The sequence below is a fragment of the Hyperolius riggenbachi genome, chromosome 1 (assembly GCF_040937935.1).
Source record: "Hyperolius riggenbachi isolate aHypRig1 chromosome 1, aHypRig1.pri, whole genome shotgun sequence".
Lineage (NCBI taxonomy): Eukaryota > Metazoa > Chordata > Amphibia > Anura > Hyperoliidae > Hyperolius > Hyperolius riggenbachi.
The window spans coordinates 338181794-338194573 of record NC_090646.1 but is presented as its reverse complement, the minus strand read 5'-3'; the positions used below and the strand labels follow the sequence as shown (position 1 = coordinate 338194573).

The 12780-nt window shown below is 43.8% G+C and overlaps 1 protein-coding gene across 2 annotated transcripts in view; it reads left to right on the top strand.

Moving 5' to 3' along the window:
* DOT1L (DOT1 like histone lysine methyltransferase) overlaps positions 1–12780 on the top strand; it is a 229520-nt gene that overhangs the window by 161255 nt on the left and 55485 nt on the right. For both annotated transcript variants that reach the window (XM_068233968.1, XM_068233967.1), the window contains exons 15-18: positions 847–960; positions 10995–11086; positions 12126–12227; positions 12572–12709. In XM_068233968.1, coding sequence (XP_068090069.1) covers positions 847–960; positions 10995–11086; positions 12126–12227; positions 12572–12709 — 446 coding nt within the window. The remainder of the gene's footprint in view (positions 1–846; positions 961–10994; positions 11087–12125; positions 12228–12571; positions 12710–12780) is intronic.

The following is a 12780-nucleotide window of genomic DNA, read 5'->3' as shown; positions in this document are numbered from 1 at the left end:
TTCTCACATTTGTTCACAGCATTTCCCTATATCTCACAAATGTATTTTTCTTTAAAGGGAACCAGAGATGAACCTGAGACTGGAAAATTAAAAAGAGGTTATACATACCTGGGGCTTCCTCCAGCCCCATACGCTCTGATCGATCCCACACCGCCGTCCTCCGCTGCCTGCATCTACAAGAACCGGGTCCCGTCACTGACATCATCGGAGCCAGCTACGCAGGAGAAGTGAGCCCTCTACGTATCTCTCCAGCGGCTGCTGCAGAGATACGCAAACAGCGCACTTCCCTTACGCTTAGACTGGCTCCGACTGACGGAACAGCGGGAACCCGGTTCTCGTAGCTGCAGGCAGAGGAGGATGGCGGCGTGGGAACGATTGGAGCATATGGAGCTGGAGGAAGCCCCAGGTATGTATAAAATGTTTATTTTTTTCATCTATGGTTCCCTTTAAAAGATAACTGAACGGAGCAATAACAGGGATTGCATCTTAATTTACGATAAATTTCGACTCAATTGCAGCCGCCAGCTAACTAGCGTAACAGCTTTCTATATTACGATAAATAAGAATTGCCCCCACATATATTGATAACTAATAATTGTGCCCATTTTTTTGCTGCAACTTTTTTCAACTGCTCCTTCTTATATCCATACACCTTCTGGATCTGTAGCTTAAAGTATCAGAGGCAGAAAATCAGCACTACAGCCAGGCAAGTTTCAGTTTCAAGACTGGAGTATAAACACTTTCTCCTTCTATAATCCACTTGGTTCAGGTTTATTTAATGCAGTGAGTTTTTATGAAATGACACTAATAAAGCAGTGGTTTACTTCTCATTTTTATGCTCTACAGACACCTGCAAGTCACCTCAAAGCCCCCATTTTCAGCTACCTCTGAAAGTGCATCGTCAACCTTCCAACGAGCTCATATCTTCTCCCACACCTCCAGCACTGCAGAAGCTGCTTGGTAAGAGAACTACATTGAATTGTCAGAAAGAGGCTCCACTCAGTTGTGTGTCAGAAGATGAAGTAGTAAATTCAAGGTGCATTAAAGGACTTACGAGGCCAGGAAATCAGAAAAAAAAGTTAGCTACCTGCTTCAGCTTGTCAGGCATGGAGGACGCCGTCCGCGGCCTCCGTACCGTTCCGCCGGGTCCCCGCCGCTCACTAGCCCCCCTAACGGTCCCCGACCGCGCGACCCGGGTCGGGCTCTCCAGCCTGTACAAACATGGCGGCCGGAGCTGGCCGCGGCTGCGCAGTACGCATAGCCGCGAGAGCGGCTGCGCAGCTCCAAGGCCAACCCCCGATCCACGCTACTGTTACGTGGATCGGGGGGTTTGGCCTTAGAGCTGCGCAGCCGCACTCGCGGCTATGCGTACTGCGCAGCCGCGGCCAGCACCGGCCGCCATGTTTGTACAGGCTGGAGAGCCCGACCCGGGCCGCGCGGTCGGGGACCGTTAGGGGGGCTAGTGAGCGGCGGGGACCCGGCGGAACGGCACGGAGGGCGTGGGCGGCGTCCTCCGTGCCTGACAAGCTGAAGCAGGTAGCTAACTTTTTTTTTTTTTTCGGAATTCCTGGTCTCGTAAGTCCTTTAAAGAGGAACTTCAGCCTAAACAAAAATACTGTCATTAAGTTACATTAGTTATGTTAATTAAAATAAATAGGTAATCTCTTACTCACCCTGTTTTTAAAAGAACAGGCAAATGTTTGATTTCATGACGGCAGCCATCTTTTTGGTTGAACGGAGGTGACAGGGAGTATGACACACAGCTCCAACTGTCCTGTGTGCTGATCACACCTCCCAGTTGCTAGGCAACGTGAATAAAAACATAGGAATTCCCAACATGCTTTGCACAGCATCAAGGAAAAGCCGCCCGGCAGTTTTCTTTGATGGGTGGAGCTTAGCTAAAAATGCAGCTAAAAATTAAGCTTTGGTAAGAAAAACAAAGTTCTGATGCTGTGAAACTGTTAAAGAAACACCAAGCCTTTTCAGTTCTGCCGAGTAGATTTTTAGTCCGGAGGTTCACTTTAAGATGGCTACTATCCTTGTTCATACATGGCAAAGGGGCGCTGAGCAATTTGGGTGCTGGGTGAAGCTGCTAGTAGAATATCAATACTGCTGATACTCAACTATCACTTTACCTGGCCTACTCCTTACACTAACACCACCCTTACCTGTTCCTTAAACATACACTCCTCTTACCTGTTAAACATACACTCCCCTTACCTGCTGCTAACACTACCCATCCCTTCCTGCACATTACCTCCTATCGACTATAAGTCTGGCGGACAAACTATACACTGTGCTCCACAATTAACCTTGTGGCCTATTCAGGCACTCAAATTACCAGGTGCCGTGTGGCACCTAAGTTACCTGCCTTGATTCTTGTGAGTAAAATCTTAGTGCACCTGTTGTATGTCATGTATAGTGAAAACATGGTACACTATTCGCGTTAAGCAAAAATATATGGCTGATATATTTACTTCATTTTTTTTTTAAACTAAATGGTGACATTTGGTGACATGACAATACAGCGCATTCAAAGTATTAAGACCCTTTCACTTCTTAGTATGTTGGAATGTTGTAACTTTGTCCTAAAACCATTGAACTTCCTTTTTTTTTCTATCAAGCAATGCTTAAAGGAATAGTCAGGCAAAAAAAACAACTTTCTTACCTGGGGCTTCTACCAGCCCCACGCAGCCATCCTGTGCCCTCGTAGTCACTCACTGCTGCTCCGGTCCCCCGCCGCCAGCTAGTTTCGTTTTTGTCGACCTTTTGGTCAGCAGGCCGCCACGTGTTCATTTGCACGCATTCTTGCTGGTGCATGAACATTAACGCATACATTTTTATGCGTTAGTGGTGCAACGTGTAAAAATGTGTTAATGTTCCTGCACCAGCAGGAATGCATGCAAATGTACGCGTGGTGGCCTGCCAACCAAAAGGTCGACAAAAACGAAACTAGCTGGCGGCGGGGGACCGGAGCAGCAGTGAGTGACTACGAGGACACAGGATGGCTGCGTGGGGCTGGTAGAAGCCCCAGGTAAGTGAATTTTTTTTTTTTTCCCCTGACTATTCCTTTAATACTCCCACAGTGCTGTGGTGTTTTCTTTAATCTCCTTAGCGGTATGCCCGACACTGTGTCGGGCATACCGCCGACTGTCCCCAGGAGTCCCCCAGTATAATTTTTAGAGATTGCATAGCTGTAATAGCTTCAGCTAGCACTAGGCTAGCTAGCAGTGGTGGCCGGCATCCCCTGATTACTTTTGATCCCCCTCCCGATCGCCGCTAAATACATTACCCTCCCCGGATCCAGCGATCGCGCAGCCTCCCTGCACATCTCCGGTCCTCTCTATGGGGAGGATCGGGTCTGCGCATGACGTCGCCGATGTCATGTTCGATCCTCCCCATAGAGAAGAGCGGAGCTGTCCGGGGAGGCTGCGCCGATCGCTGGATCGAGGCTAAGTAATGTATTTAGCGTTGATCGGGGGAATCAAAAGTAATCGAGGGATGCCGGTCACCACTGCTAGCTAGCCTAGTGCTAGCTGAAGCTATTACAACAATGCGATCTCTAAAAATTATACTGGGGACTCTCTGCTGCAAACCCTCCTGAGCGGCGTAACGCTCAGGAGGTTAACCTTTTCGGGACCGGCCGCCTACTCCCCCTTAAGGACCAAAGTAATTTTGTGCGGGAGGGGGGTGCACGCGTTTGGGGGGGTCAGGCGGCCGGATCCCGTGTGTGGCTGGCTGGATTGGTGTCCCCCCATGGTGGCCTGTGCCCCCCCCCCCCCTTCTGCCAGCAGCCTTCACTTACCTTCCAGGCTCCAGCGATGAGCCGCACGGGACCCTCTTCTCCGGCCGGCATCTCCGTTCTGTCTGACGATCAGTTCCGGGTCGCGGCTTGATGACGTCATCAAGCCGGGACCCGGAGCTAATGTCAGATGGAGCGGAGATGCCGGCCAGAGCGGAGGGGGGTGCCGATCGTCGCGGGAACGGCAGGGAGGTAAGTGGATCCTCTTCTTTCCCCCACCTGCCGCCGCAGCTGTCAAACTGATCACTACGATCCGACGGCGATCGTAGTGATCACGTGATCAGCAGCCATACGCGATGGCTGCTGATCACTCGGGGGAGATGTCGGCTGTCATATGACAGCTTAATCTCCCTCTCCGGGTGCGCACGATCGCGTCGGGAGCGGAAATTGCGGGCCGGCGTAGATTCTACGCCGCATCAGGCTAGAACAGCCACAAGTGCGGCGTAGAATCTAATGCACGCGGTCCCGAAAAGGTTAAAGAGACTTTGAAGTCTAATTTTTTTTTCCCATGTTTTTTTTTTAATTCTATTTAATCTTGTTAAGCATTATATCCTAAGTGGAATCGCCACAATCCCGTCACAAAATGAGTGTTTTTTTGATTGAGAAAAAGCCCAGTAAAGTTCCTGGGCTCGTCTGGCTTTACTTCCTTGAAGAGGCAGAACTTTGAGCTGTAGCTCTGCCTCCTCCGCAGTCAATCTTTGTCAATAGCCACATCCTCCCGCCCCTCTGTCTTCTTTCACTGAGAGGGGCGGAAATCGGAGATTGTGGAGAGGCAGAGCTACAGCGCAAAGCTCTGCCTCTCCAGGGAGCACAATCTGCGACCTGCAAAGTGAGACTCCAATTATAATTGGCCAACTACTGTCCAATTTAACCACCTTCTAGTAGTATCAGGGCCAACAGATTTTAAATATTATGAACAGATTGTGTAGGTAAACCCTTATACTACATGGAGGTGGCAAAAATGGCTAAACATTGGCCAATTTAAAATTGGATGTTTGTACCAGGGCCCTTTATGCATGTTCCAAACTTTTTCCATTGCAAAATGATTGAATTCAGCTGTGCTCTTTGAACTCTGTAGGCAGCTCTGTAGGGAATTTTTTCAGTCTCGTGGGCTAGGTTTTTGTGGTAAGACTGTATGTTAACTGGGATACCTTACATATCTCACACACCCCTTAAATTAAGGAAATCCCCCCCCCCAAAAAAAAACATACAATTATCTTGGCCTGTTGATAAACCTAATCCAGTTTAATCAAAGTTATCACAAGCCTGCAACATGGTCTGAATGTGCTGCATGTACAGTTCTGCTCATAAGTTTACTTCAGCAGATTTTGTGAAATGTGAACCATTCATTAAGGAAAACATGGGTAATCAGTAAAAACACATCTTTTATTTATAACTCTTTGACTGCCAATTCATTTTTGTTAAACTGCTATATGCCAGTGCCAGCTATGTTTGAATGGTGTTTATTAAATATCTTGCCCAAATCTAAATGTACCAAATTCCACATTAGTCTGGAGGGATTGTCATTGGGGTGCAAAAAAAAAATCGATATGAGAATTATGCTAATTATGAAAATGTAAAAGCATTTAATTGGTTTGTTTTCAAGCTGCATAGATGTACAATAACATTTACATAATTCTGCATCAATTTAGAATTCTAAAAGTTGGCACTGAGCCAAAACTTTGGGTGTTTGTCTCCTTTAGGGAGACCCAGCATGAAACCTCATAAGGAGCAGTTCTTCAGTCACCGCAACCCCTACAATACAAAGCTTTGTGATTGGCCATATAGTGTGGGCGTAGTTCACTACAACCTACTGGAAACCTAGCAGTACTAGAGGGTGCTGTCCACCCAATCTTCTTAGCTTAATTTACCTATGAGGTTTCCTGCTGGGTCTTCTAAAGAAGACTAGCACCAAACTTTGTACTAAATGTCTTTTGGACACACGTGGCAAAGAAACCTTGGGAAACCAAAAAGTCTATAAACTAGCTGGAAGTAATTTTGTACTAGAACACCTTTATGCTAGGTACACATGATGCAATTTTTTGATAATTTACTGTCAGATCAGTTAGTTCCAACATATCTGATCTGATTTCCGATCAATTTTTTTTTTAATCAATTTTCCATTTACTTCCATAAAAAAATCATTCCGAGATGAGATCAGACATATTGGAAATAATCGATCTGACAGTAAATCTGACAGAAAATTGCATTGTGTACCTAGCATTGGACTTCCATGGCATATGCATATGGATACGACAACAAAAATCTCCTATAGAAGTCTTTGGCAGTGTAAAGGTTAATGGGATTCAAATTAAACTGAGAAACAGGGCTGTGAAGTCGAACTTGAATGTTTTCATAAACTGAGTCTGAATATTTTTGTACCAACTCCAAAGCCCTGGTAAGAATTAGACTAGGGAGTTGGAGAGTCAACGCAATTTTGGGTAGCTGGAGTCGGTAGTTCCATAAACTGAGGAATCTGATGATTTTTTTGTACTAATTTAACGGCCCTGATTTAGAAATCTCAAAATCGCACAATCGTAAGAAAAAACATAATTAAAGAGAACCCGAGGTGGGTTTGAAGAATATTATCTGCATACAGAGGCTGGATCTGCCTATACAGCCCAGCCTCTGTTGCTATCCCAAACCCCCCTAAGGTCCCCCTGCACTCTGCAATCCCTCATAAATCACAGCCACGCTGCTGACAAACAGCTTGTCAGAGCTGGCTGTGTTTATCTCTATAGTGTCAGTCTGCTGCTCTCCCTGCCTCCTGCAGAACTCCAGTCCCCGCCTGCATCCCTTCCCTCCCTGCTGATTGGAGGGAAGGGACGGGGGCAGGGACCGGAGCTATGCAAGAGGCGGGGGAGCAGCTGAGACTGACACTACAGATGTAAACACAGCCTCACAGCATGGCTGTGATTTATGAGGGATTGCAAAGTGCAGGGGGACCTTAGTGGGGTTTGGGATAGAAACAGAGGCTGGGCTGTATAGGCAGATCCAGCCTCTGTATGCAGATAACATTCTTTAAACACACCTCGGGTTCTCTTTAAGAAAATGCTGAGATGGTTCCTGTTCAAAAGTTTGCATACACTTAGTTTTTTAATACCGTGCATTCTCTCTTATAGTATCAATGACAGCTTGCAGTCTTTTGCGATAGTTGAGGATGAGCAACTTAATTTGCTCAGATGGTAAAGCTGCCCATTCTTCCTAGCAAAAAGCCTCCAGTTACTGTAAATTATTGGGCTGTCTTGCATGAACTGCATGTTTAAGATCTCCCCAAAGTGGCTGAAGGATGTTTAGGTCAGGGGGCTGAGATGGTCACTCTAGAATTTTAACATTTTTCTGCTGTATCCAATGCTGGGTCGATTTGGCCACATGTTTGACTTTTCCACATGGCTTTGATCCAAAGTGCATCAAAAATGCTATTTTTGTTTTCTCAGTTTTGATGCTTGTCTAGGTTCTACATGTTTTAAGAGTGCTATTTTAAAGTAAACCTGAGATGGCGAAATAAAGATTTGATACTTACCTGGGGCTTCCTTCAATCCCATGAGCACCGATGTGACCCTTGCCGTCCTCCCGAGTGCCTCCGTTTGGCCGCAATCAGTCCTGGTAATCTGGCTGTCGTGCCAGATGGTTCTTCTGTGCATGCGTAGCCCCTCTGTGCATGCGCAGAAGAGGTGACTGGTGCGACGAGCCAGCTCAGGTACACTTTAATGACATCAGCACAGTAATGCATCTTGAAACATCCACACCTCTTTTCTGTAAAGAAGCCTTGATGTTGGCTTACGGTAAGTTATTTGCAGCTTTTCAGGCTGTAGACACACTGATTTATTTCTGAGTGCTTTTCTGATTGTCGCTTTCTGAGCGTTTTTTTTTTTTTCAAATGAGCCTATTGACTTGCGGTAAAAATGCTGCGATCGCACCGCGATTTTAATGCAAGTCAATGGAAGCTGTTTTTAAAAACTGCTTACAAAGCGCTGATGGTCAGAAAAGCACTCTGAAAGCACCCCTCAATTTCCATTTCTTTATCACGTTTGAACACTGCTGATTGGCATTCTCAACTCTTTGGATATCGTTTTACATCTTTTCCTATTTTATAAACAACCTTCTCTCTCAGGTATTTTTACATTTCTTTTGCTTTGGGCAGGTTACTGTCAAGAGTCCAGAGTCTCACTGACTTTTTATAGACTAACTAATTACACATAAACAAGTCACAGGCGTGGACAGTTAAAATGCCCATACATCTAGTGAAGATGGGCAGATTCGACCAAGAGAGAAATCTCTCTCTGATTTAAATCTTATTAGAGGGAGATCTGTCAGCTGCCCATACACTGAAGGCTGATTCCCAATAAATTGAAGGCTGATTCCCAATAAATTTCAGCATGAAATCTCTCGAGCAAGTCGGCCCGACATCTTGCAGCATGTCCTACCATCTAATGTGACCAATTTCGGCCTGAAATTAGTCTCATCGTCGGTCGGGCATGCACTTGGCAGCACCGATTTTTCAGCTGATTCAGATTATAATAATCGAATCGAATGGTCGATCAGCTGCCAAGTCGCCTGAGGTATGGCCTCCTTTACCTTTAGTATTCTATTATGCGTGTGTCGATCTGTGTATATGTTAGGCCAAAATTAAAGTGCATGTAAACCTGTGCTCAAGTTCATTTGGGAGCTCTATTTTTTTTTATTTCAGGGTATATGTAAACTTTTATGAGTACAACCGTATGGTTAGTTTGTAATTTTCACTGATATTTGACATTTATGAGGGACTCCGCTAGCCTTGCCATGACCATTTAAAAAAAAAAAAAAAAGACCAAGAACTTTTGGTGACATTTGACCAAAAGACAGGACTAGCTTATTGACTACAGGAAAAAACTTTTCTAAAGTGACAGAATTATGTTATTGTTTTGAGGCAGTTATATACATTTGAGAGATGCATAATATCTGACCTTTGTTTTAATGTACTGTCTGGCGTTCTTTCGCTAGCAGTATTCATCGCTGAAGATTCTGGCCTCACCCTTATCTATCACCTGCCCAATTTGCATCTGCTCTCGGGTATTCGTGGTTAGCCTTCTTGGCTGGAGCAAAGGCTCTGTGCCATGGAGTCTGCCCATGTGCTTTTCCATACTTAACTTTGTTTTACTTTTTATTTCTTTTATTACATGTTTGCATATGTCAGTTTTAAAGCTTGTTTTGGTGTATGGTACAATTATTCTGCAGTAATTTCACACTCATCCGCAAAGTCCCCCCCCCCCCCCCCCCTTTTTATATTTAAAACAAGTTTTACACATGTTGTGACTTTTTTTTTGTCTACATTTATATATTACTTATCCACTCTTCTTTTGATTTTTCTTTTCCCTAGCGAGTCTTTTATTTACTTTTTAGGCTAGTTTCACATTGGGCCGTTGCATTGCACCTCCTGTAAACGAGAGACTGCATTGCAACAGAGATATGCTTCACTGCTGCAACTGTACCACACTGCTAGCATGCTGACGTGAACATACTATTGCAATATAATTACATTTTACATGATATTGTCCACCAGAACATGTCAGTGTGAAAGTAGCCTACTACATGGTTTATTTTGTTGCTTGATTTTTACACTCTGCCTTTTTTGCAATAAGGGCTTTTGAAATTTAGTTGCTTTGGGACAGAATGCAGCTTTACCAGTGAGCAATATATCCTGTACTCCCATAATGCTTATGCACTACTAGACAGTAAAGTGGAGAACTGGCTAAAATTGGTCTGTACTGTTATGCTGGGATGTGTAGAACTCCTGATAAATGTTGAGGGTTCATAAGTGGTCTCTATGCAATTACACAACATCTTTTTGCTAACATGTCTTATGTACACTGTTCTGATTACGATCTACTGGGCTAAATATTTCAATATTGCCTCTGTTTCGAGGGTACATAAGAATGACTCACTTTTTTTCATCACATAGTTGCATATAGTATGGCTTTGTTACCAGTATTGACTTTGTGCGGAATTGCTTATCATGGTATTTGGCAGGTACACAATTTAAAGGACTACTGTTGATAAAACCATTTGTTGGGAATACTGTATGTTAAGGCACATATTACCACAAGTCCTATTTATTTTTTTTACACAGCTCCATCTCTACTGTCAAATCTGACATTTGCAGATACAGAAATTGTTGGCCCTGACATAATGAACCATTTCCCTGCAAGGGGTTGCTATCAACTCTTCACTGTATAGTCTAGTAATCACCTTGCTGAAAGAAACCTCTATGGTCGGTGGTAAGGGGTTACGTTTCCAGCAATGTATTTGTCTTCAGTTCTCTGACTACTCGCAAAGGCATTCCTCTTAATCAGTGTGTCTCCCTCTTCCAGCATGGACAGCAGAGACTGCCAGAGCCTAGGACAGGGGTCCCCAAACGTTTAGGGTCGAGGGCTGGGTCAGCATACTTCAGACTGCTGGGGGGGCCGGAGTATACATAAAATGATGTCTTTGCGGGCCAGACAGTGAAGCATACCCAGGTGACAACCTGCAGTCCAATTGAACAGCAGTGTCACCTGACTTGGAATTTAATTGGAAACCAGCGAAATTGCTGCTTTCTGGCTTCATTCTATATGTGAAAAGCTAATATTTAAAGATGAAGCTGACCGCATCTATAATACATTTTGTGTATGGGGGGCCGGTAAAAAAGCTTCAGGAGGCCACATTCGGCCCGCTGGCCTTAGTTTGAGGACCACTGGCCTAGGAAGTAACAGGAGATTCTTCAAATTAGCCAAAAGTGTTCTACCATAACAAGCAGCCAGTCAGGAGTGGTGTATACATATATCTCTGACTGATACATCTAGCTACCTGTTACATCTTTTTTTTTTTTTACTTTTTATTTCAGTGTTGTTTGCCAGAATTTTGTGCTAGTGCTTTAGAGACAGTATGAAGAATTAGTGCAACATTTCCCCAAATGTCTGGATTCTCTGGGTTTCTTCTTCTTCTTTTATATATATTTTTTTTTTTATCCATCAGTCTGACAATTTTCTTTTATTCATACTTCTTACTTTTGTCACAAACTATTTGTCAATTAGGAAGCGGCTGTAGTTTTAAGTCTTCACGTTTACCTGCTTGCAAGTATCGAAAATGAGTTTTTTTTTTTATGTATGCTTACCAAAGTGGTTGACCGTAGCGTGTTATGTGCAAGTTTTCACAGATTTCTCTTCTGTCACAGACTCGTTTAGGATTCAATATTTGCAACTTATGTCTTACATGAAGACTCCCCAGTACAAAGTTGGACTACAGCAACTGTTGGAGAAGGAAAAGGTATTTTTATTTTCCTAATTGGACATCTGTTGCTTTAAGTTTGCCTTAGAATTTTTAGCTCACTGTGTATGTACTGCCATTGGCATTTTGCGTCTAGTCACCATGCCATTAATTTGATATGAAATAGAACTGTACAAATGATTATTAGAAATGTCAAGCAGGATTTGCTTGCTTTCTGTCTGCCATTGAGATCTCTCCATCCCCAGCTGATCTACAACTTTTTCTTCCTAGTGGAAACAGTTAATATTCCTGGGAAGAATGCTCTAAAATTGTAAAAGTTGATTTCATTCATGTTTGTCAAAGGAATGCATATGGTTCTTGAGGTTCCAGAAACCGCATTCTGAAAGTCCTTCTCACACCAAATCTTTATATGTTGCAGTAATTTAGGTGGCTAAAACAGTCCTCGGTGGGGTGGAAGAGGGATGGTGACAGACAGAAATAAATCCTTAAAGGAATCCAGAGACGATATAGAAGTTTTATACATACCTGGGACTTCCCCCAGCCCCATGTGCACGGATTGCTCCCACGCCACCATCCTTAGCCTTCTGTATCGCTGGTACCGGGTCCCGTAGCTTTGGCCAGTCTGTGCAAGAGAAGTGCGCTCTCCTGCGGAGGACGGCGTCGTAGGAGCGATCTGCGCACATGGGGCTGGTGGAAGCCCTATGTATGTATAAAACTTGTATTTTATATCGTTTCTGGTACACTTTAAATAATTTGGCCTCAACTGTATTGTGTGATGTAGTATCCAGTTCAATCTGTAAGCATCACTCTGTTCTTTTCCTAAGTATACAGGCTTTGTCTTGTACATGGAAAGTTATCTTCCGTAAATTGTCCTGATTTCCTGTGGTCCAAAGAGAGAGCCTCCAAGAACTCTCTGCAGCTTGGTGCCACTGATAAAGTTCACCTGACAAACCACATAAACTTATTAACCTTTAGAGAACTGCTTACTTATTCACATAACTTACATAAAGTATATAGAGAGATTAGAGCTATAGATATTTACATTCTTTTGTTGAAATTAGACTATTTTTTTTTAAAGGAAAAGAACTCACAACTTCTTGGTGCTGCTCACCGACTTCTTACTCATTGCCAAGTTCAAAAAGAGGAGATTAAAAAACTGTTTCAGCAGAAGCTGGATGAGGTATGGTGAACCTATTACCCTACTTTTTTTTTTTTTTTAAACTAAACAAATTGTAACATTTGCTTTACCTTTTTTTCTGCAGGGGGCTATGGCCACATTTTTTTTTGGGGGGGGGGGGGGGGGGGCTATTCACAATTCACTTGATTTTACCTGTTTTTTTTAGGCCAAAAATGGGTGGTGGGGTCGGGGAACTTGTGCACAGATCAACCTATCTGCTGGTATATACACTGAACGGAAAATATTCTTATACAACCATTATCCCCTGTTTTGTGATTAACCATAAATTTCTGTTTTCAATCAGTTGTTCTTGTATCGCTACATAAAATAATTATTTAAATCTGCAGTTGGGAGTCAAGGCCCTGACATACAGTGACCTCATCCAAGCCCAAAAGGAGATCTCTGCTCACAACCTTCAACTTAAGGAACAGAGCCGACAGCTAGAGCAGGAAAATGGTGAGCTCCGGAACCGCAGTTTGTTGTTGGTGAGTAAACACACACTTCTTTCCATTGACCTTTGGTGCAGTGCACAAGCCACATTAATGTTGTATGTTGG